The 23618-nt window shown below is 45.3% G+C and overlaps 1 protein-coding gene across 4 annotated transcripts in view; it reads left to right on the forward strand.

Annotated features, from left to right (window-relative positions):
- The window catches only part of TAMM41 (TAM41 mitochondrial translocator assembly and maintenance homolog), a 50041-nt gene that overhangs the window by 19125 nt on the left and 7298 nt on the right, over window positions 1-23618 (forward strand). For 3 of the 4 annotated variants that reach the window (XM_053600410.1, XM_053600411.1, XM_053600413.1), the window contains 3 exons: window positions 8778-8923; window positions 19359-19524; window positions 21537-21599. In XM_053600410.1, coding sequence (XP_053456385.1) covers window positions 8778-8923; window positions 19359-19524; window positions 21537-21599 — 375 coding nt within the window. Of the gene's footprint in view, window positions 1-8777; window positions 8986-19358; window positions 19525-21536; window positions 21600-23618 lie in introns of those variants that run through there. The other variant, XM_053600412.1, reaches the window with a different exon arrangement.

Raw genomic sequence — 23618 nt, forward strand, 5'->3', positions numbered from 1 at the left:
GTGGCTCAAAGGAGTAGGGCGCTGGCCCCATAGGCCGGAGGTGGCGGGTTCAAACCCAGCCCCGGCCAAAAACTGCAAAAAAAAAAAAAAAGAAATTATTTATATTATTGTTTTAGGTTTTATTGTTGGTTACATGCATAGGTTTTCCTCAGGATGAGAAGCTGTTACTTGCTAAGTTGTTGAGGAGGGATGGACGCTGAGGTGATCATTGGCAAACAGATTTATCACTGTCGTATTAACAAACTGCTGCAAATCACTCCATACAAGTCACTTTGGTACAGGAAGGGGCAAAGGAGGGCACTGAGTTCCTTGGATGTGTTTTCCAAAGTGGAATTATAGTCAGTTACACAAATTATAACACTTGTTAACGTTGATAAATAATGCCTCTCAAAATTAGCAGAATGCTTAGATCAGGTGAGTTTAAACCTGAACGCCCCAATTCAAGGCCTTTCTTGGTCCTTAAGGAGTGAAAAACACCTTCAAGCACTCTCGTGTGAAAGAGGATGGATTTGTTTATGTGTGAACGCAGGTCAGCTACTTCTAGGAATGAGACAAAGAGTGGGGAAGTCACCAGTCGGTGACTCTGGGGAGGGTGCGTGCCAGCACTCTGAAGTGTGAGTAAACGTCTCCACTTCTGATTTCTGATTCTGGTAAAAGGCAGTAAAGAAACTTTCTCTGAAGTTAAAGCTGCTAAGATTTGCCCTATGATGGTCAACCATCCAAAACTCCACGCCTGTCCTTGGAGGATCTGCATTTGGAGAGCTGACTGTTGTAGGAAATTGGAAGCCTCTTGGTCTGGCTTGGCATGCTTGAGCTTTTGCTGCAGCCTCAGCTGGAACTCTTTGTACTTAGTCACTTGCTAATTTCTAATAATGCACCTCTTCTGAGGGGGTAAAACAGTTTTTGAATTAGGTACTGTGTGTTAGGTATTGTAACTCATTTAATCCCTGAAATCTATAAACTGATCAATGTTTGTGCTCTCATTTTTCTTTTGATGATACTGAAGCCCAGAGAATGGGTCACAGCTCTTAAGTACTGAGCTAGGATTTGAACCCAGACTCTTAATTCTAGGACCCTCTCTTTTAACCTTATACTGTTCTATGTCACTCCTGGTTCACACCTGGGTCACTTTCTCCTGGAACTCCCCTGCCAAACCTCCACCCTCTGTAGGCCTCAGTTCTGGCTTAACATGGAGGCCTACCCTGACCTCCCTCTGCTACGCCACCAAGCCTTGTTATCCTTACCTGCTTTTGTTTTCTCCATAGCACTTTCCACAGTCTGACACACCGTATCTCTAGTTTGTTGGTTGGTTTGTCTTTGATCTTTGTCCCACCACTAGAAAGAGGAGGGCGGGGATTTCTGTCTAGTCTGGCTCACTCTCTCCCCATGCTGACGTAGTCCCTGACACAGACTAGGTGCTCTAGAATGTGGAGGGCGGGGATTTCTGTCTTGTCTGGCTCACTCTCTCCCCATGCTGACGTAGTCCCTGACACAGACTAGGTGCTCTAGAATATGGAGGGCGGGGATTTCTGTCTTGTCTGGCTCACTCTGTCCCCATGCTGACGTAGTCCCTGGCACAGACTAGGTGCTCTAGAATGTGGAGGGCGGGGATTTCTGTCTAGTCTGGCTCACTCTGTCCCCATGCTGACGTAGTCCCTGGCACAGACTAGGTGCTCTAGAATGTGGAGGGCGGGGATTTCTGTCTAGTCTGGCTCACTCTGTCCCCATGCTGACGTAGTCCCTGACACAGACTAGGTGCTCTAGAATGTGGAGGGCGGGGATTTCTGTCTAGTCTGGCTCACTCTGTCCCCATGCTGACGTAGTCCCTGACACAGACTAGGTGCTCTAGAATGTGGAGGGCGGGGATTTCTGTGTAGTCTGGCTCACTCTGTCCCCATGCTGACGTAGTCCCTGACACAGACTAGGTGCTCTAGAATGTGGAGGGCGGGGATTTCTGTCTTGTCTGGCTCACTCTGTCCCCATGCTGACGTAGTCCCTGACACAGACTAGGTGCTCTAGAATGTGGAGGGCGGGGATTTCTGTCTAGTCTGGCTCACCCTGTCCCCATGCTGATGTAGTCCCTGGCACAGACTAGGTGCTCATTAGAAACTTCATGCATGGATGAACAGTGCGATGTTGCTTCCTTCCTGAGCCACTGTGGTGAACCAGATTCTTCCCATCCTCTCCCTACACCCATCTACTTTGTTTTCTCCAAAGTATGGAAGAGAAAAAGGAATTTCAGTTTGTATCACCAGGCACATCAGGAACTTAGCCTCATCTCATTCTCTTTCATGTGTGAATTAGTACAGTTCCGTGTCTTTTTTGTAGCCATGCAGCTGTTTTTTTGTTTTTTTTTTCTTTTCTTCTTTTTTTTTTTTATTGTTGGGGATTCATTGAGGGTACAATAAGCCAGTTACACTGATTGCAATTGTTAGGTAAAGTCCCTCTTGCAATCGCCATGCAGCTGTTTTTGAGAATTGATTTTATTTTCTTTTTTCCTTTTTCTTTTTTATTTTTTTTATTTGTTTTTGTTTTTATTAAATCGTAACTGTATACATTGATGCATTGTGGGGTTCAGTGTACTGACTTGATATACAATGTGAAATGCTTACGTTAAACTGATCAACACATCCATCACAATTATACTCTTTTCTTTTTTTTTTGTAGAGACAGAGTTTCACTTTATTGCCCTTGGTAGAGTGCCGTGGCATCACACAGCTCACAGCAACCTCCAACTCCTGGGCTTAAGCGATTCTCCTGCCTCAGCCTCCCAAGTAGCTGGGACTACAGGTGCCCGCCACAACACCCGGTTATTTTTTTTTTTTTGGTTGCAGTTTGGCCGGGGCCGGGTTTGAACCCATCACCCTCGGCATATGGGGACGGCACCTTACCGACTGAGCCACAGGCGCCGCCCTATACTCTTTTCTTAATGGTTTTGAAATTGAGAATGTATTTTAAATGGTAATTAGACTGCCTCCTAGAAGTACTACCTCAGTTATTTTTGTTAAATATAGTAAATAAATAAAGAAAATATAGTAGTCTTTCATTACTGCAGAGGTATCAAGACCCCTAGTGGATGCCTGAAACTGGGTAGAGAACCCTGTATATACTATATTTTTTCCTATGTATGCATACCCATAGGTGTGATTAGCTTATAAATTAGGCACAGTAAGAGATTAACAATAATAACTAATAGGGTGGCCCCTCTGGCTCAGTGAGTAGGGCACCGGCCCCATATACTGAGGGTGGTGGGTTCAAACCCAGCCCCAGCCAAACTGCAACAAAAAAAATAGCCGGGCGTTGTGGTGGGTGCCTGTAGTCCCGGCTACTCAGGAGGCTGAGGCAAGAGAATCTCCTAAGCCCAGGAATTGGAGGTTCTTGTGAGCTGTGACGCCACGGCACTCTACTGAGGGCGATAAAGTAGACTCGGTCTCTAAAAAAAAAAAAAGAGGAATTCTTAAAGTGTAAAACAAAAAAATCAATTTAAAAATGGGAGGATTTGAATAGCCATCTCTTCAAAGAAGGTCTGCAAATGGATAGTAGACACCTGAGAAGATGCTCAGCATCATTAGTGCTGGAGAAATCCCAGTCAGAATCCTAGAGATGCCAGCGTACTCCTACAGTCAAAGAAGAAAAGTCATGAGCATTGAGGAGAATATGGAGAAACTGGAGCCCTCGTGCGTGGCTGGTGAGGTTGTAAAATGAAAAACAGGCGGTTCCTCAAAATTTAAACGCAGAGTTACCATATGACTCAGCAATTCCACTCCTAGGTGTATACCCAAGAAAAGTGAAAACATGTCCACATGAAAATTCATAACGTCACTATTCATAATGAAAAGCCAGAAAGTAGAAACAACCCAGTGTTCATTACCATGGAATTGTAAGTTGGTGCATCTGTGCAATGGAATATTATTTAAACCATAAACAGGAGTGAAATACTGATACATGCTACAACATGCTGAGCCTTGAAAACATTTTGCTCATGTCATAAAAGACCGTGTATTCTATGATTCCACGTATATAAAGTGTCTAGAACAGGCAAATTTATTGAAATGGAGAGTAGATCAGTCTTTGGCTGGGGCTGGAGAGCTAAAGAGAGATGAAGTGCTTATCTGAAATGCTTGGGGCCAGAAATATTTGGAATTTTGAAATTTTTCAGATTTTGGAATGTTTACATATATCAATAATGTTTACAAACATCAATAAGATTTCTTGGGGATGGGACCCAGGTCTAAAGATGAAGTTCATTTATGTTTCATATGCCTTGTGCATATCACCTAAAGATAATTTTATAGGATATTTTTAATAATATGTGTGACCCAATGAGGTCCAGTGTGGAATTTTCTACTTGTGGTATCATGCTAGAACTCAAAAAGTTTCAGATGATGGAGCATTTTGGATTTCAGGTGTTCAAATGAGGGATCCTCAGCCTGTGGCCACCCAAATATTCATGGAGCTAGAAGGACAGCACTGTTATAATTAGTGTAGAGGGGAGAAGTTAGCCAGTCATCTCCGAGACTCGGGCTTCTTCCACCCTCTTTCCTATGCCCATCCTCTGTGCATATCATAACAACAGAAATATCTGCTTTGCTCCTTACAAAGCATGCTCTGATACCTTAACTCATTTAAATTAGAAAGCACCCTTGTGAGGCTAGTATGATTCTTAAGCCATTTTACAAAGAAAGTAACTGACTCAGAAAGTTTTTAAGAATTTTTACTCACATCACCCTGGGACGTTGCCAGACTTGAAAGCCAGGGCCTTTCAGGTTCCTGGGCTGCACAGCCCCCACCTCCACACGTCCATACTAAGGTCCCTGACTGCATGCCTGGGTCACAGAGAAGGCCACCTACAGGTAGTTGGCAAGCCTCTGAACCTGTCCCTTCGCGAAGTCAAACAGAAATCACCCTTTTGGTTGCCTTTGTGTGACACTGGCAGTTCTCTGGATAGAACAGTCAAGAGTTAAAACCATGAGTAGAGGCAATAAAATGAAAGCCGCGGTCAGTTTTTCTTAGTCCCTATGTTTTGTTGCAAATAGATCTCTAAAGACAAGAAGAATTGATTCTTATGATCAGATGCTGGTTCATGCTGTGCCCACGATTTTATTCATTTTGTTCTGAAGCGAGTAATAGGCCCATTTGCTTACCGTCCCCTGTGGCTGAGCTGGTTCTGCTGCACAGCAGTCGGAGAAATTCAATTCAGCAGACGGTTACTGATGTGTCTGCTGTGTGCCAACCAGTACACAAGGAGCTGCGGATACGGAGATGAGTAAGCCTCAATCCTGGTTCTCGGGGAGCCCAGAGTGCTTTTTATTAGATCTTTTAATCATGGGATATCATTATTCTTTTAAAAGCAGGATTTGGATTATTTTATATTTTGGTAAAATACAGTCCTCTGAGAAAGTTGCTGTCTAAATAACAGCTTTTTGTTTGTCGAGCATACAGAAAGAGAGGTGATGGAAATACCTAGAGCTCAGTGGTGGTACAGACTGATCTTTCCTTTCAAGGCCAGCCCTGCTAGATTCCGAGGGTGAGGACATTTTATCCCTTCAAAAAGTAATGGAATCCATTTATAGGCTGTGCATAAAAGATAAGGATTTACACAGTTGAAAGTTAACCCAGGCAGTTCTCCTCTCCATTCACGTTTGTCAGATCACCATGTCTGACAAAATGATGAAAAGTAATATGCAGACATTAAAGAAGTAAGGGAAATGGAGGATGTTGCAAAGTAGAGTAAAATAATCTCCCACAGTGTCGCTACCCCGATACTAAGAGCTAGTTGGACCTTGGGCAAATTACCTTTTCGTTTCCATGTTCCCATTCGTAAAATTGAGAATGCTGCTACGTGTTTTATGGGGCTTTGCCAGGAATAAATGAGATAGAAAATTAAAGTTCACATACAAAATACACAGTAAATGTGTATCTTATTAGGACAAAATAAGCATTTTTATATGTCCATTTGTCTTCTTTTTTCTGGTTTTTAACAAAGTTTTTTGGTTATATTTTTTTACCCTCTTTTTTTTAATTTAATCAGTCTAGACAAACCGATGTTTTTTTTTGTTTGTTTGTTTGTTTTTTTCAGTTTTTGGCCGAGGCTGGGTTTGCCACCTCCACCATATGGTGCTGTCGCCCTACTCCTTTGAGCCACACGCGCCACCCTTTTTTTTTTTTTTTTTTTTTTTTGAGACAGAGTCTTAACTATGTTGCCCTCAGTAGAGTGCTATGGCGTCACAGCAACTTCAGACTGTTGGGCTTAAGTGATTCTCTTGCCTCAGCCTCCCAAGTAGCTGGACCTACAGGTGCCCAGCACAATACCCAGCTATTTTTTTGTTGTAGTTGTCATTGTTTGGCCGGCCCAGGCTGGGTTTGAACCCCCAGCTCTGGTGTATATGGCCAGTGCCCTGGCTGCTGAGCTATAGGCGCCGAGCCGATGGTGTTAATTTTTAATGGTTGCATGCTGTTCCTGGTGGGGTACAGGTGTGCCATCATAGCTCATCCTTTCCCCTGTTGGGCATTTGTGTTCCTTCCAATATTTCAGTATTATAAATAGTGCTTCATTGAACAGTTTTATATTTGTGGTGTATTTTTACTTTGGGGGAAATCTTTTTTTTTTTATTTTTGAGACAGAGTCTCACCATGTCACCCTCAGTAGAGTGATGTGGCATCACAGCTCACAGCAACCTCAAACTCTTGGGCTTAAGCAATTCCCTTACCTCAGCCTCCCAAGTAGCTGGGACTACAGGTGCCCAGCTATTTTTTTGTTGCAGTTGTCATTGTTTGGTAGGCCCTGGCTGGGTTCGAACCGGCCAGCCCCGGTGTATGTGGCTGGCACCCTAGCAACTGAGTTACAGGTACCAAGCCACTTTTGGGGAAATCTTAAGCGTGTTTCTTAATCTCTCTTTGTTGCCTTGTATGCTAAATGGGGATAAAATGGTATCTGCCTGGGAGGAGTGCTGGCTGTGTGGATTAAATGAAGCAGGGCCACAAAACACTTGGAACAGTGCTTTTGTACTTACCAAATACTTCATAAACTTTTTTTTCTTTTTTTGAGGCAGGGTGTTGCTCTATCTCCTCTGCTAGAGTGCAGTGGAAGAGGAGGTCAGCACGTAGAGAGTATTTTGTAAAATTTAGTAATTAATATTTTGTAAATAAAGGTGCATTTAGCTACAATTTTCCATTTTCCCAGTGTATGGTGACTTTATGGGCAATCTTTGGGACACACTGTGTTTTTTGTAGACAGGGTCTCACTCTTGCTCAGGCTGTTCTCAAATTCTTGACCTTAAGCAGTCCTGCTGCCTCGGCTTCCCAGAATACAAGATTACCAGGTGTGAGCCACCACGCCTGGCCTCTTTTTCTTTAAAATAATAGTGAAAAACAAGTTCATCCATGTTTGAGCGGCTCATTGTGACTATGACTCACTTTTGCTCATTCTTCTGAACAGTCAGATCTCCTCTGCACTAAGGTCAGGTTCCAGAGGGTGTTTGGAAGTCTGGTTTTTTGAAGCTTTCAGTTCCTGACTGCATTCTACCAAATCGTAGAGTAAATTGGTCCTTTGACGCTTAAAAACCCAGCATGTTTTATTCTTTACTAAATGAAGTACATACTAATGGGCGACTTTGTATTTTTACTTTTTCTAAAACCAGCCAATGGTTTGCTCTAGAAAAATCTGTTATGGCAGATAATGACCTGTATGTTTGCATACCCTCTTCAGAGAAAAGAAATTAGCAAGGGTACCTATAATGCCCTGAGTTTATACCTGTCCTCATGTAATTATTATAGCGCTGCCTTCACCCTCAAAAGTGACCTCCGATGGTAAATTGTATCATCATCCTGGTTCCAAGGGATTCCTTAGCAGCCGGGTGTCTGCTGTTCTCGCCTCCCCTCTCCTTTCCCAGACACCTTGCTGTCTGTCTAATGGGGGTTTTAGCCTTTAGCCGCGTTACTTTCGGCACACTTCATCTGGAAGGCTCTTCTGCATATGTCCAGCCTCTTTCAGTTCACCTTAGCCCAGCAGGCATTCACTCAACTGTGCCCATTTTATGACTTTTTCCTTCATTTTCCTGCTGATTGGCAATGGCATAGACAGGGCACTTTTCATTTGTTTTAAAAGTGATTTTGTTGCTTCTAGATGGGTAATAGAGGAGAAAAAAATCCCTTTGTCCTTCAGAATTATTTGTTTTGCAGCTCAAATTCATCCTATAGGCAAATGTTAACATTATTTCTCACCACTTGCGATTTTGAAAGTTGTGTCTACTGTCAATTTCCCCTTAAATGCAGACCTCTTCTTACTGGGACTTTAAGTCTTATCTTGCCCTTGCCAAATAAAATAAGGTTAATTATATCCATGAAGCACTTCAAGAGCCCTTACGTAATCACAGCAAACAGGTCAACGATGAGTCGGCAACAGCAAGGACAAGTCCAAAGTGATAGTACTCAGCTCCTGTCTCCATGATTGACTACAGCAGAGTTTTGCTTGTAAGATGGAAGTTTATAAGTACAGAGCTTTTCCACTGGAAACAAGATCAAGTTAGTGCCTTACTCGTGGTTACCTTATGTACTCAGGTAACTATGTTTTAACTGGCATAAAGGGCTTTGTGATTTGAGAGATTCTCTTTCTCCTGGAATAAGTGCCTGCATTCTTTGGGTAAAGCATTCACATTTTAAGGAGGAGGGATCCTGCCAGGTTGAACCAGGGCAGTGTCAGTGTGGAGACAGTTGTTGTTCATAGGTCAGAGCATGGATTCTCAGTGGAAGGTTTGTTTTCTGTTTGTTTTAACTAGGCGATTTTCGAATGGTTGTTGGAGAGGATAAGACAAAAGTGTTGAATATCGTGAAGCCCAACATAGCCCACTTCCGCGAGCTCTATGGCAGCATCCTGCAGGAGAACCCCCAAGTGGTGTATAAAACCCAGCAAGGCCGACTGGAGGTAACTGTGTGTGGAAAATAGCTTGTGTTGTTCCTAAGGCAAGAGCCGTTGGCAGGAAGAAGGTAAGGAGTAGAACAGTATGGCTAGTGTGATAATGATCATATCTAAAAGGTAAGCACGGTACAGGGTGGCCATAAGGTTCGTGTACAGCTTACAATTGCACATGAGCTTTATGGCCACCCTGTATGTGAGGCATAAGCTTCTGTATATTTGGAATATGCTAAAAGGTAACACAGAGACTAGTAAGATAGGGCTGCCTTTGGAGAAGGGAATTGGGGGCAGAAGTAGGGGAGAGATTTGTTTTCACCGTGTGTATCTTCTTAAGCCCTTGCGATTCTTGCCGTATATGTTAATTACCAATCAAAACAAGTGAAAATAAACTCAGGTTACTTTGGTTCCATCCCCCAATCCCATTTGCCTCCCCAGAGGTAGCCATACTAATAGTTCTGTGTCTGTTCTTCCGGATCTTTTTGCCTGTGTTTATAGATATTTATACATATCCATCAGTATGTTCAGATATAGCTGCAATACACGTGTGTGAGGAGGTTGGGTCTTGTCTGACTTTGCTGTAGAGACACGGGCTCCTACTTACGCTTACGAGTCTGTAGCTTGCTTTTGCCCTACTTGTTACCTTTAAGTCATGGGACTTTCCTTTTTGATACATTAAATAAAACTTTCTTATCAAGGTATTTTTTAAAGTAATATTAAGTGTTTGAAAAGAAAAATCAAAGAAACTTAGCTTCTGCTGGAGGAAAGTAATTCAGGTTTGAGATTTTTTTTAAACCATAGAAATCAGTGTTTTGTTTTGTTTTTCTTTTAACCTAAATGACATTATTATTTTACTTCTTTTATGCTCCTCCTCGCCCATATAATAACAGTATTGAATAACAGATGAATGGAATTTCTAGAACTGGAAAAGGAGCTTTAAAAAGTAGGAATTATTATTACTACCTTTTATTTCAGATGAATATCAGGGGACATAAGCTATGGTTACATTGTTTGCATTTGTCAGGTCAAGCGTGTGCCACACGCCCCAGGTTATTTTTAAAGTAGGAAAAGAACAGAGAGTGGTGTGTGAAATGCCAGAATACCCACCACTTCCGTTTAGCAGCTTTTGCCACGTTTGGTTCAGATGGAGGGTTTTTTGTTTTTAATTTTTACTTGGGTCAAAATAATGTGTTCTCATGCTTGAAAAGCCAAATGGTATCTCCAGGTTTATAACAGAAATAGCCGTCATGTGCTGTACACCTTCCTCCTTCCCAGAGGTGGCTGCTTTCATCTCATTAGCTCATCCTTAATCTTATCTCTGTATTGTAGGTAATATGGTTTCATTATTGTTAATTGATTTTTTTTCTGGAAAATGAGGATTTTCTTACTCTTTTACACTACCCCCCATCAGCACACTCTTCCCCTCCTACCTCAACCCCTCGTACTTCACGTATCGTTATTTCATGATTATTGGTAGATTAATATCCAATATTTACTTTATTATGACAGCTTTTTCTTTATTGCTGATATTTTGTGAAATTTGCTTCCTTGTGCAACTTTGTTTTTTCCTGGAGTTAATAATTATCTCATTCCCCCCCCCCCCTTTACTTAGGTCACTAATTCATCTGCAAACTCTGATAGATCTGTAAAAGTCCTTCCGTTGTGGACAATACGTTGGATATTTTCTCTGTTTCTTGTTTTGGGGGCACGCGCTCCCCAGTGCCCTGCGGCCGATCCTTCTGGGGCTGCTTGTTCTCTCCCTTGCTACACAGCTGTGCCCTTTGAACTTCCTTTCATTATCACCCTGAGAATTTCCATTGTTTCTCTTCTCTACCAGTTTTTGGTTTTTTTAGTCTTGTATTGTCCTCCTTCATGGTTTACTTTCACTTTGGTGAAGTAAAAAGACCCCTGTGTTTTAGTAAAAGGCTGACAAAAGGTAAAAAGACAAAGGATGTGAATGAGGCGAATTTTTTGAGACTCTGCATCTCTGAAGATTCTAGGGTGAGAATAGTTGTCCCTCTGAATTTTTAAATCATAGCTTGCTTTCTTTTGTTTGATTTTTAGAGACAGCCTGTTGCCCAGGCTGGAGTGCAGTGGTATTGTCACAGCTCACTGCAACCTTGGAATCCCAGGTTCAAGCGATCCTCCTGCCTCAGCGTCCCAAGTAGCTGGGACTACAGGGCTGTGCCACCACACCTGGCTAATTTTTAAAACACTGTCGTAGGGATAAGATCTTGCTTCGTTGCTCCACTTGTCTCAGGCTCCTTGCCTCAGATGATCCTCCCAAAGTGCTAGGATTACAGGTGTAAGCTGCTGTGCGCAGCCTGTTTTTTAATTTAGCTTTGCAGAATACTTTCAAATTGATCTTCTAACACTTGTACTGAATTTTTAATTTCCCCATTTTTTTTAAATAGCATTCTATCTTATTTTATGGATGCATTGTTCTTCCTCATTTCCTTGATGATCTTTATTATAACTTTTGAAGTTTCTTCTTACTCCTTACATTAGTTTCTTTTCTCTGTCAATTCCCTGTTTATGGTAGAGGCTTTTCTCAGTTGGGATGTCCGTCCTGGCCTGTTTGTAAAGAAGGAGGCCCTGAATGCAGGCTGGACGTTCTCTGTGATGGAATAGTCCTGTATGCTGGTGGGCTTCACTGCAGGATTATGGGGCAAGGAGCTTGCTGTTTCATTGGAGGACCCCAGATGTCAGTATCTGTAGAATTTCTCCATAAAGACTTCATCTGCTCTCTGCCTAGAAGAAAAGAAAGTATAATGTGCCTAGCTGCCAACTTTCTAGAAGCTGAGCAAGGGAAAAGGACTGGGAATTTTCTCTATGAAAATAAACTTATCCAGGGATGGCGCCTGTGGCTCAAAGGGATAGGGCGCTGGCCCCATATGCCGGAGGTGGCGGTTTCAAACCCAGCCCCAGCCAGAAACTGCAAAAAAAAAAAAAAAAATTAAAAAAAAAAAAAAAAAAAAAAACTTACCCAGACTCCTTGCTATGGCTTACAAAAGCCTACCTGACCTAGTTAGATTGGTTTGTTTTCCCGTGGAAACTTAGAATAAGATTGGGGGTGCTAAGCTGTAACTCTCAATGTCGCATCTGATCTGGAGGGTGCTAGTACTCAGCTTCCTCTCTCCACCACCCATTCCCGAGGCCCTTCACCCTCACCCACCACTTCTCCTCCAGACAAGGTGGCTCAGACCCTCGTCCCTGAGGCATCTGAGACTCTGATCACTGTGCCCATCCCAGATTATGGCTAGCGGGCTTGTCTACTTATCTTCAGAATTGGGCAAAGGGGCTTTTCACAAGATGGCATCAAAGGCAAAGAAGGAAGCTCCTGCCCCTCCCGAAACTGAAGCCAAAACAAAGGCTTTGAAGGCCAAGAAGGCAGTGCTAAGAGGAATCCACAGCCACAGAAAAAAGGAGAACTGTACATCACCTACCTTCCAGTGGCCAAAGACACTGCAGCTCTGGAGCCCAGACATCCTCGGAAGAGCCCCACAGAGAAACAAACTTGACCACTTTGCCATAATCAATTTCCCCTGACCCCTGAGCTTGCCGTGAGAAGGAAGAAGACAGCAGTGTGCTCATGTTCACTGTGGATGCCAACTAGCCCCAGATCAAACAGGCTGTGAGGAAGCCCCAGGACCCTGGTGTGGCCTGCTCAGCACACAGTCAGGCCTGATGGAGAGGGGGCGTGGGTTCAGCTGGCTCCTAAGGACAGGACCCCTGAGCTTGCCGTGAGAAGGAAGAAGACAGCAGTGCACTCATGTTCACTGTGGATGCCATCTAGCCCCAGATCAAACAGGCTGTGAGGAAGCCCCCGAACCCTGGTGTGGCCTGCTCAGCACACAGGCCTGATGGAGAGGGGGCGTGGGTTCAGCTGGCTTCTAAGGACAGGACCCCTCAGCTTGCCGTGAGAAGGAAGAAGACAGCAGTGTGCTCATGTTCACTGTGGATGCCAACTAGCCCCAGATCAAACAGGCTGTGAGGAAGCCCCAGGACCCTGGTGTGGCCTGCTCAGGACACGGTCGGGCCTGATGGAGAGGGGGCATAGGTTCAGCGGGCACCTGAGGACAGTGCTTTGGATGTTGTCAACAAAATTTGGATCATCTAACCTGAGTCTGGCTGGCTCATTCTAAATTTATATCTTTTCACCGTTTAAAAAGAAATGTCTATCAGCCACCCTGCCTCCTAGTGATCAAGGTCAGCCACTCCTGTGGCTCATTTCCTTGTCTGCTGGATTTTTGCCCTGGCATTCTGAATTGATTGGGTAGCGGTCATAGTTTAAAGTTTTTGTGTCTAGCCGGGCGTTGTGGCGGGCGCCTGTAGTCCCAGCTACTCGGGAGGCTGAGGTAAGAGAATCCCTTAAGCCCAGGAGTTGGAGGTTGCTGTGAGCTGTGTGAGGCCACAGCACTCTACCGAGGGCCATAAAGTGAGACTCTGTCTCTACAAAAAAGAGACAGAGTCTCACTCTGTCCTCTGCTAGAAGCATTTTGTGTCCTCTGCTAGAAGCATTCCTTCTCTGGGAGCTGGGACCTCTGTCTAGTCCTGTAGACCTGAGTTCTGGAGATGGGAAGGACAAAGTCCCGAAGCAGGTCACTGGGTATAATAAGGCTACTTCTCCCCTTGGTTCTCAGACCCAAGTCTTCTCCCAATTGAGACTATGGTACTAAATAATAGCCATGAGTTGAGAGTGTGTACTATACCCCATTCTCATAGGACGTCTTCTCTAGGCTGGTGCCACAGCTGTTCCTTGATTGCTTTTTCATGAAGTCTCACTTTGTCACCTTCGGTGAGTGCTGTGGTGTCACAGCTCACAGCAACCTCCAGATCTTGGGCTTAAGCGATTCTCTTGCCTCAGCCTCCTGAGTAGCTGGGACTACAGGTGCCCGCCACAACACCCGGCTAACTTTCATGGAGTTTTTCGACATCAGCACATTGACATTTGGGGCCAGATAATTCTTTGTTGTGGGGAACAAAAGTTGCCCCCCTTAGAGAACCACTGCTCTCGTAGGCTGGCAGCTTTGGTACGGTATGTGGTAAGAACAGTGGAGCCATGGTCTTGTGCTCTTTGCTGCACCTCTAATGGGTGCCATGAGCTATGGTACTGAAAGACAAACCCGGGCTCAGAATGTGTCACTTCCAGTCAAGGCGAATTGCTACCCCTTCCCAGGTGGAAGGAGTCCCAATGATGTCAACTTAACTACCAACTGACTGGTTAGTTTCAAGAGACGACCCAGTATTCAGGTCTCAGCATTAGCCTCTGTTGCTGGCAGGATGGGCTTTCAATAGCAGCCACAGCTAAATCAGCCTTGTTGAGTTCAAGCCCATGACATTGGGTGTAGGCGTGTCCTCTGTCCCTGCCACCGTGTTTTATCTTGTGGGCCCATCGTGCCAGCACCAGGACTGCGGAGATTGTTGAGTCAATTGGCTGAATCGTCCTCTTGGTTGCTGGTGCGTCTTCTGGTTGATTGCTGGCTGGTAGGAATCAGGATATGATAGCATAGAACACAGCGATCTTCACACTTTATGCCCATGCTTATGGGTCTATCTGTGTGGCATTTCCCCTGAATTCTTTGTGCCCAGTCTTCCAGCGTTTTTCCTTTTAGCTCCCTAAGCAGCCAGTGAGCAATTCTCTATTCCCCATACTCTGGGTCTTGACATGGTCTTACCTTGAGACGCTTCTTTTCCCATATGAAAGGGACGACCAGATGCATCACCAGACACAGTGCCTGTGGGAGAATTTCCTCTCGTCACCCTCTTCCAGGGCTATCCCTGAGTGAGGCTGCAGTGCAGATGCCTTCCATTTCCCACGCTCACATACCAGACCAAACCCTCCATAAAGCAAGTTTGTTCTTCATCCTCCTGCAGAAGCCTCTGCATAACCATACACAGGAGCCAGCAGAGAGGCACTGGGGCCAGAGCAGTGGATGTTACAGGGCCATGGCTTCCTGCTCGTGTGGCTCACGGGGCCCCGGCCTCGGTGCTGCTGTGCCTCTCCTGTCTTATACGATGGGTTGCTGACCTCATGACACGGTGGATCTGACATCACAGATCCCAGCTCAGGATGGGCAGCTCTTTTTGAGACAGCCTTACACTGTCACCTGGGTAGAGTGCTATGGCAGCATCATAACTCATAGCAACCTCAGTCTTTTCAACTTAAACAATCCTTTTGCCTCAACCTCCCAAGTAGCTGGGACTATAGGCACCCACCCGCTCACCTGGCTAGTTTTTCTGTTTTTAGTAGATGGGGTCTCACTGTTGTTCAGCCTGGTCTCAAACTTCTAAGCTCAAGCAACCTACCTGCCTCAGCCTCCCTGGGAACTTGAGTTATAGGCATGAGCACCTGCACCCGGGCGTAATGGGCAGGCAGTTCTTCATGCATGGTCATTTGATTCGGCATGGCCACAAGGTCCATCTCTACTGGGACCAAGTATCCATGGGCCGATTCCAAACTGTATATGTAGATGGCATGGCCTTGGGCAGATCTGCAGCTGTCCACATTGTGATTCTCAGGGTCGGGCTCACCATAAGCTTCACACAACAGCTTTTTACACTGCGGATACCTTTAGAAACATGATTCTTCTGCATCATATAGCCCAAGTGGCAGGGCTGATTACAGTCCTTCCTGGACCTATTGCAGAGTTCCTTCTGCTCTGGGCCCCTCACAAAGCTGTCATCCTTCCATCTCACTGGTTATATGGGTCTGAGCCTATTCCCAAGTGTGAGAGGCATGAGATGATGCAGTCAGTTGACATCTACTTTGGAGGGAATCCCAGCACGCTCCAGACCACTTGACCCCTAAAAACTTCTCTGATATGGGCAGCGCCTATGGCTCTGTGGGTAGGGTGCCGGCCCCATACACTGAAGGTGGTGGGTTCGAACCTGGCCAGGCCAAACTGCAACAAAAAAATAGCCGGGTGTTGTGGCAGGCACCTGTAGTCCCAGCTACTCGGGAGGCTGAGGCAAGAGAATCGCCTAAGCCCAGGAGTTGGAGGTTGCTGTGAGCTGTGACTCCACCACCCTCTACTGAGGGTGATAAAGTCAGACTCTGTCTCTCAAAAAAAAAAAAAACTCGGGCGGCGCCTATGGCTTAGTGGGTAGGGCGCCAGGCCCATATACTGAGGGTGGAGCGTTCAAACCTGGCCCCAGCCAAACTGCAACAAAAATATAGCTGGGCGTTGTGGTGGGCGCCTGTAGTTCTAGCTACTGGGGAGGCTAAAGCAAGGGAATTGCCTAGGCCCAGGAGTTGGAGGTTGCTGTGAGCTGTGTGATGCCACAGCACTCTACCGAGGGCCATAAAGTGAGACTCTGTCTCTACAAAAAAAAAAAAAAAAAACACTCTGATACGGTAGGCTTCTGAGACTTGATAGGCCCTCTGAAATGCATATATCTGCCAAGACCTCCCATGTCCTTGCTCTTTATTGCTCACCAGGTAACAGTAACAATATATTAGACAACATAGTAGACAGAGATGTCATTATACAGAATGTCCCGCCTGGTCTCCTTTGACTGTCTTATGACAGAGGATGAGACAGTGGACACAGATCTGAGGTAAACCGTAGGTGCACTGTTGTCCCGTGTGAACCCGAGCTGCGTTCCCCAGATCTGTGGCCGTCCTGCCCTTTCAGTTTTGTTGAGCTCCTCTAGCAGATTTACCACTCCGGGCCGGCAGACGCGGTTGGGGTTTCTACTTGTTTGAATTTGTGGTAGTCAAGTATAACACACCAAGATCCATTTGGTTTTTGTGAGGGCCGGATGTAGTAGGGATGTCCCGGGGCCCATCAACCCTACTATTTGTCAGGGTCCTCCAGACAAACTGAACCAATGTGTGTGTGTGTGTATGTAAATAAAGAGAAAGGGGGTTATTTTAAGGAATTGTCTCTGCTGTGAGGGCTGGCAAGTTAGAAATTTGTAGGGCAAGCTGGAGAGCCAGGGAAGAGTTGGTGCTGCAGTTCTGAGTCAGAAGGCAGTCTAGATGCAAAATTCCCTTTTTCCAAGCGACCTTAGTTTTTTTTCTTAAGGCCTTCAGCTAATTAGATGAGACCTATGTATGTTATGTGGGGTATTCAGTGTTACTCAAACTACTGATCTGAATGTTAATTACATCTAAAACACACTGTTATAGCAACTTCTAGCAGCGTTTGGTCAAGCAGCTAATCACTGTTACCTAACCAGATTGGCTTTTAAAATTCACCATCAGGTGGTGCCCGTAGCTCAGTGGCTAGGGCGTTGGCCACATACACCGAGGCTGGACCAGCTAAAACAACGACAATGTCAACAACAACAAAAAAAGCCAGGTGTTGTGTCAGGCGTCTGTAGTCCCAGCTACTTGGGAGGCTGAGGCAAGAGAATCACTTAAGCCCAAGAGTTTGAGGTTGCTGTGAGCTGTGACGCTACAGCACTCTACCAAGGGTGACCTAATGAGACTCCGTCTCCAAAAAAAAATAAAATAAAATTCACCACCATGCCCCTTCATCCTTTAGATCTGCAGGTGGCACTAATCTCTACCATTCCTCCTGGGATGTGATTATGTTTTTTCTTGACTCTTTTGGCCAGGGGAGAGAGTGGCAACTTCAGAGGCTTCCCCTTGATCTTCCACACTATGATTGCTCCATGACGCCATCGTAGAGTCTGCTTTCTAGAACCACGTCTGATACCAGTTGTGTAAGATGAGGGTTGAGCACGTTTGAGACAAAGGCCTCCTCTGATCCTGTGGTGGTGCTGTGAGCAAGATAGGCCTTCAGCGTTGTCTCACTCAGGGCCAAGAGGCCAGGCTTTGTACTCCTACACTTTCCAGTTATTGGATACAGACAGCTCAGGTTAGCTCAGAACAGTTTTAGGAAGGACGCTGGGAGAAGAACTCAGCCAACTTTCCCAGCGGCTCGTAGAAGGAGAACCTCTGTCCTGAAACACAGATCTGCGTGTACGTCTACCAGCATCTGCTCGTAGGGTCGTGTCCGCTTTTTTTAAATATGAGGTTTATTGACTTATGACTCATATACCATAAGAGTCAGTGATTTTGGTGGCACGTTCAGGATTGTGCAACCATCACCACAGCGTTATTTTAGAGCATTTCTTTCAGTCCAAAAAGATACCCCATACCCACTAGCAGTAGCTCTTCTCTGCCCCCAGACAACCAGTAGTTTACCTTCCGTCTCTATGGACATGCCTGTTCTGGACATTTCGTATAAGTGGAATTGTATAATATATAATCTTTTTCATACCTGCCTTTTTTTAACTGGCACATAATTATATCCATATCGGCTTTTAAAATGTAATTTGACTTTCATAGTTTAACTGAATGCTTTCACTTCTGTGTTTTTCTTTTTCAGTTTTGTTTTGTTTTTGTTTTTACAGACAAATTGTAGTTTTGTTTTAGAGTCTTACTCTTTTGCCCAGGCTGGAGTATCATAGTGTCAGCCAAGCTCACAGCAACCTCAAACTCCTTGGTTCAAGGGATCTTCTTGCCTCAGCCTCCCAAGTAGCTGGGACTAACTACAGGCAGCTACCACAATGCCCGGCTAGTTTTTCTATTTTTTGTGGAAGCAGCATCTCACTCTTGCTCAGGCTGGTCACAAACTCCTGACCTCAAGGGATCCTTCCCCCTCAGCCTCCCAGAAGGCTAGGATTACAGGCATGAGCCACCACACCTGGCCTCACTCTTATGTTTTAATAAGAATTAGGAATAATAAAAGAGTAAGGGACAATTAGACAGAATTTATCAATTTATTATGTCTCCTAGTATTTTGTCTTTATACCCAGGCTTTCAAGTAGAAATTTCAGTGCTGCCTTTTTTTTTTCCAGACAGAGTCTCATGCTGTTGCCCTGGTATAGAGTGCTGTGACGTCACAGCTCACAGCAACCTCAAACTCTTGGGCTTAAGCGATTCTCTTGCCTCAGCCTCCCGAGTAGCTGGGACTACAGGCGCCCGCCACAACGCCCAGCTGTTTTTTGGTTGCAGTTTTGGCCAGGGCCGGGTTTGAACCCGCCACCCTCGGTATATGGGGCCGGCGCCCTACCGACTGAGGCACAGGCGCCGCCCCCATTTTCTTCTCTTGACGGTATGATCTTAAGCATGTTACACAGTCTCTGCATTTAAAACAGGCGGAGTAACAGGAGGGCCTTGGTAAATCTTAGCTACAGCCTCATTTCTTTTGACTACTAGATGTAGGACAAATAGATATTTTAAAACTGAAAGTCACAATTGATCCTTGAAAGAAGCTTGTGGAAGTCGAATATTATAGAAAAAGAATAGTCCTTCTTGAAGAGACTTAGACTCCTGAACACCTACACATTCGGTTTCAGAAAGCAGGCACACGGCCTACCCAGGGATGGGGGTGCATGCATGTTTGCGTGATTTTGAATCAAAGCACTGTTGTCTTTGAATATTTATAGAATCCAAAGCACTTCCATAATCATCTTTGTTTTTTTTCCTCAGATAGATAAAAGCCCAGAAGGACAATTCACTCAGCTAATGACATTGCCCAAAACCTTACAGCAACAGATAAATCATATCATGGACCCTCCTGGAAAAAACAGAGATGTGGAAGAAACTCTGTTCCAAGTTGCTCATGACCCTGACTGTGGAGATGTGGTGCGACTAGGTATGTTTATGAACTTGACATTGAGGAAATAAATGCTGTCTGTGGTGGAAAGCAGACTTTGTGACTGAGAGGTTCTGTTTCTTCCTTCTTGCCTAGCAAGATTGAGAGAGAGGCTGCCTCTGGGAAGAAGAAAACACTAAAAATTTAGGGTTTTCCAGGTCTAAATTTGAACTTCTTTGAAGTAAGGTGGTGGAAATTCTTCTATTTTCAGATTCCTGGATCCTAATCCTAAATCACTATCAAAGGGAGAAACAACAATGTTTCTTTTGGTTCTAAGAGCATAACTTCTAGAATTTATTTAAAAGATGTGTCCGGGCTGGACGTGGTGCCTCACGCCTGTAGTCCTAGCCCTGTGGGAGGCCAAGGCGGGTGGATTTCCTGAGCTCGGAGATTCGAGACTAGTATGAGCAGGAGTGAGCCAGAGTGAAACCCCGTCTCTACTAACATCAAAAACAGCCAGATATTGTGGTGGGCATCTGTAATCCCAGCTACTGGGGAGGCAAAGAGAAAGAGAATTGCCAAAGGAAGAACAGTAAAAAAAAAGAAAGAAAGAAAAGAATATAAATAAAAGACGTGTCCGTGTTCTTGGTGGTCTGAGAAGAAAAGAATGGTGACGTTTTTAATGTCTATAACCTCAAAAGCACAGCTTTCCTCAACCACCCCACTGGACATGTCTCACGCCGCATTCGGCAAGTTCCCTCTGACACAGCCCATGTTCCAAGGCCTTTTCCCTGGCACCTCCCTAATGTTTATCCAAAAATGTGAACCTTATCTTATGAGACCCTCTTCCCTTTGAGGTGCTGAAGTAATTTGCCAGGTCAGTCAGTGAAGAAAGAAGTAGGAAATTGAGTCAGCACCCTCCCCCCCATAAGTGTATTCTCTCCTGTTTTAGTTTCATAAATATTTACTGAGCTTGGCCAGGTGCGGTGGCTCACACCCGTAATCCCGCACTTGGGAGTCTGGGGTGAGTGGATTGCTGAGCTCACAGGTTGGAGACCAGCCTGAGCCAGAGGAAGACCTCGTCTCTAAAAATAGCCAGGCGTGGCTCTGTGCCTATAACTCAGCAGCTAGGGCGTCAGCCACATACACTGGAGCTGGCGGGTTCAAACCCAGCCTGAACCTGCCAAACAATAAGGACAACTATGACCAAAAAATAGCTGAGCTTTGTGGCGCGCCTGTAGTCCCAGCTACTTGGGAGGCCGAGGCAGGAGAATCGCTTAAGCCCAAGAGTTTGAGGTTGCTGTGAGCTGTGACGCCACGGCACTCTACCAAGGGCGACAAAGTAAGACTGTCTGAAAAAAATATGTATTTACTGAGCTCCTCCAGGGCACCAGCCACCGTGCTGGATGCATTTTACAGCAACGATTTTCAATGTGAAACTGCCGTTGACCATCAGCCATAGCAGGCTGCTCCCCTCCCTCTCTCTCATGGATTGGCCCCAGGTTTCCAGAGTGGATGTTTAGGTCACCAGCTTCCTATTCTGAAGATCTGCATGGGTCACGCTGTTGGTGTAATGGTGGTAGCTTGTTTTGAACTGATCCTGGCAGTGGTGTGACCACTGCTGTCTCTTGAGATGAAAGACTTACACTGTTGCTCTTCGCTGGGGAATCCTGCCTGTGCCCTGCCAGGAGGAACGTTTTTCTCAAACATTGGATTTTTTTCTCTCTTCGCATCTTACAATTGAGAACCATGAGTCTTAAGCAGATTTAAAGTCATAAAATGCCCTTTGAGGGTCACCTAGCTCTAGCCCCCTTGTTTTGAGGGACGAAGGCCCAGGCCCAGCCAGAGCTGTCCAGTCACTTGCTTGCATTCACACAGCCGGTGCTGCCGCAGCCGGCCACTGCCTCAGCTGGCCGCGCCAGTCTCCCACCTTCAGTCCTGACGCTCTTTCCACTATCACTGTGTGACACCAAGACAGAGACAGATCTGGTTTTATTGACTGACTAGAATATTCAGTTTCAGGTTTTGAAACCTGTTAAGATAACTGACATCTGTTTGTTTTTTTCTCGTAGGGCTTTCAGCAATTGTGAGGCGTTCTAGTATAAGACAGAGCACCAAGGGCATCTTTACTGCTGGTAAGAACTCTGCTGGACTGAGTTGTTTTGATGCTGTTGGTTAAAATGTGAAGCTTTATCTGTATCTTTTTTTTTTTTTTTTTGTAGAGACAGAGTCTCACTTTATGGCCCTTGGTAGAGTGCCGTGGCCTCACACAGCTCACAGCAACCTCCAGCTCCTGGGCTTAAGCGATTCTCTTGCCTCAGCCTCCCGAGTAGCTGGGACTACAGGCGCCCGCCACAGCACCCGGCTATTTTTTTGTTGCAGTTTGGCCGGGGCTGGGTTTGAACCCGCCACCCTCGGCATATGGAGCCAGCGCCCTACTCACTGAGCCACAGGCGCCGCCCTATCTGTATCTTTTTAAGTACTTGTGAAATGCTGAATTGTAATGGTCATAAACTAGAATATTGCAAAATAACATACTAGAAACAGGCATCACAGCAGCAAAATCTGGTGGTCTAACAACATCAGACCATTTGAGGCACGGCTGGAAATCTTTAACTACTCCTCGGAACTTTCTCAGTGACTCCTTGTGTGAGTTTTTTCCTCCTATCTCTGTGTTTAGCCAGCGCATAGCATAGCAAAAGCAGCGTCACCTGGGCCCCCTCCGTCTTCCTCTTCTTCAGAGACGGCTGCTTCCGGGTCTCTTAGTGGGTGGTTTTTGGTGTTGCTGCCATTTCTCTAAACAACTTCTTACGTCTCCGTCTCTGCTTTTCGACTTGAGGCATCAGCTATTGATTTCGCCCTAAAGGAGATTAGAATTCCACTCTCCTGCTCACCATCAGACCTTATCCCCCCCCGCCATCCCTCCATCTTCCTAATGTAGTTTCTCCCCTTTCTTGCCAACACCGGGTATCATTCAGCAGCTGACTTTCCAGGCTTCCTTCGTGTAGCCGTCTGTTGAGCATCTGTCGTATGCTAGCCACTCAGGGTGCAGAGGAGAACACAGCACCCTGCCGCCTTCCGCAGAGTATACTCTAGGAGGGGAGAGAGAGATACGTCAACACAAATGGCAGTACAGGGGGAGAAATGGCGCAGAGGGAACGCAAAAAAGGGAGTGCCCTTTCAACTGGAACTGGTGTTATACCCTGTTTATTGAGACAGTTTTACTCTGTCTCCTGGGTAGAGTGCCGTGCCATCATAGGTGACAGCAACCTCACACTGTTGGGCTAAAAGGATCCTCCTGCTTCAGCCTGCCAAGTAGCTGGCACTATAAGTGCTCACCACAGTGCCCAGCTAGTTTTTCTATTTTTAGTAGAGACGGGATCTGGCACTTGTTCAGGCTGGTCTCAAACCCTTGAGCTCAAGCATCCACCTGCCTTGGCCTCCCAGAGTGCTGGGATCACAGGTGTGAGCCGCTGCACTCAGCCTTAGTTGTAGCTTTTAAGGTCTCCCAGCCCAGCTGCTTGGATACCCATGGGAGCATTTGGCCCCTACAGACACAGTGTTGCCCTCCTGAGTCTTTGGAAAATTTTAACAGAGATTTAATAGTACTTGTGCCAAATCTACTGAAAGAGAGGCTTTCTTACCACTTAGGAGTGCACAGCTTTGCATTTCCAATGAAGATATCCATTTGATCTTTGTTTCTGCTGCTGTATCCTGGCAGACTGAAGAGAGGCGTGTGTTTGCTTGTGGTTCAGGTTAATCCACTATTCGCATGGTTGCCTCTCCCTTGCCGTGGTCCTCCTGGGGTGAAGCTTGGTTTTGTTTTGTTTTTTTATTTCCCATGCCATAAGGAATTGTTAGAATTATTGATAATTTTCTTTTAGTTATAATAATGGTATCATTACAGGGTTTTTAAAAAGCCTTTTGTTTTAGAGATACATACTATAATTTACAGATGAAGTGATATGTCCAGGATTTGCTTCAAAATGTAACATGTGAGGAGAAATGGGCGAGGGGTAGATGGCACAAGATTGGACATAAGTTGAAACTGTTGAAGCTTGGTGAAGATACGTGTGGATATAAGTTTGGGTTTTTCTCTAATAACAGATCATTTTTGTTATTGTTTTTTTGTTTTTTTTTTTGGGGGGGGGCCA

Source organism: Nycticebus coucang, chromosome 8 (assembly GCF_027406575.1).
Source record: "Nycticebus coucang isolate mNycCou1 chromosome 8, mNycCou1.pri, whole genome shotgun sequence".
Classification (NCBI taxonomy): domain Eukaryota; kingdom Metazoa; phylum Chordata; class Mammalia; order Primates; family Lorisidae; genus Nycticebus; species Nycticebus coucang.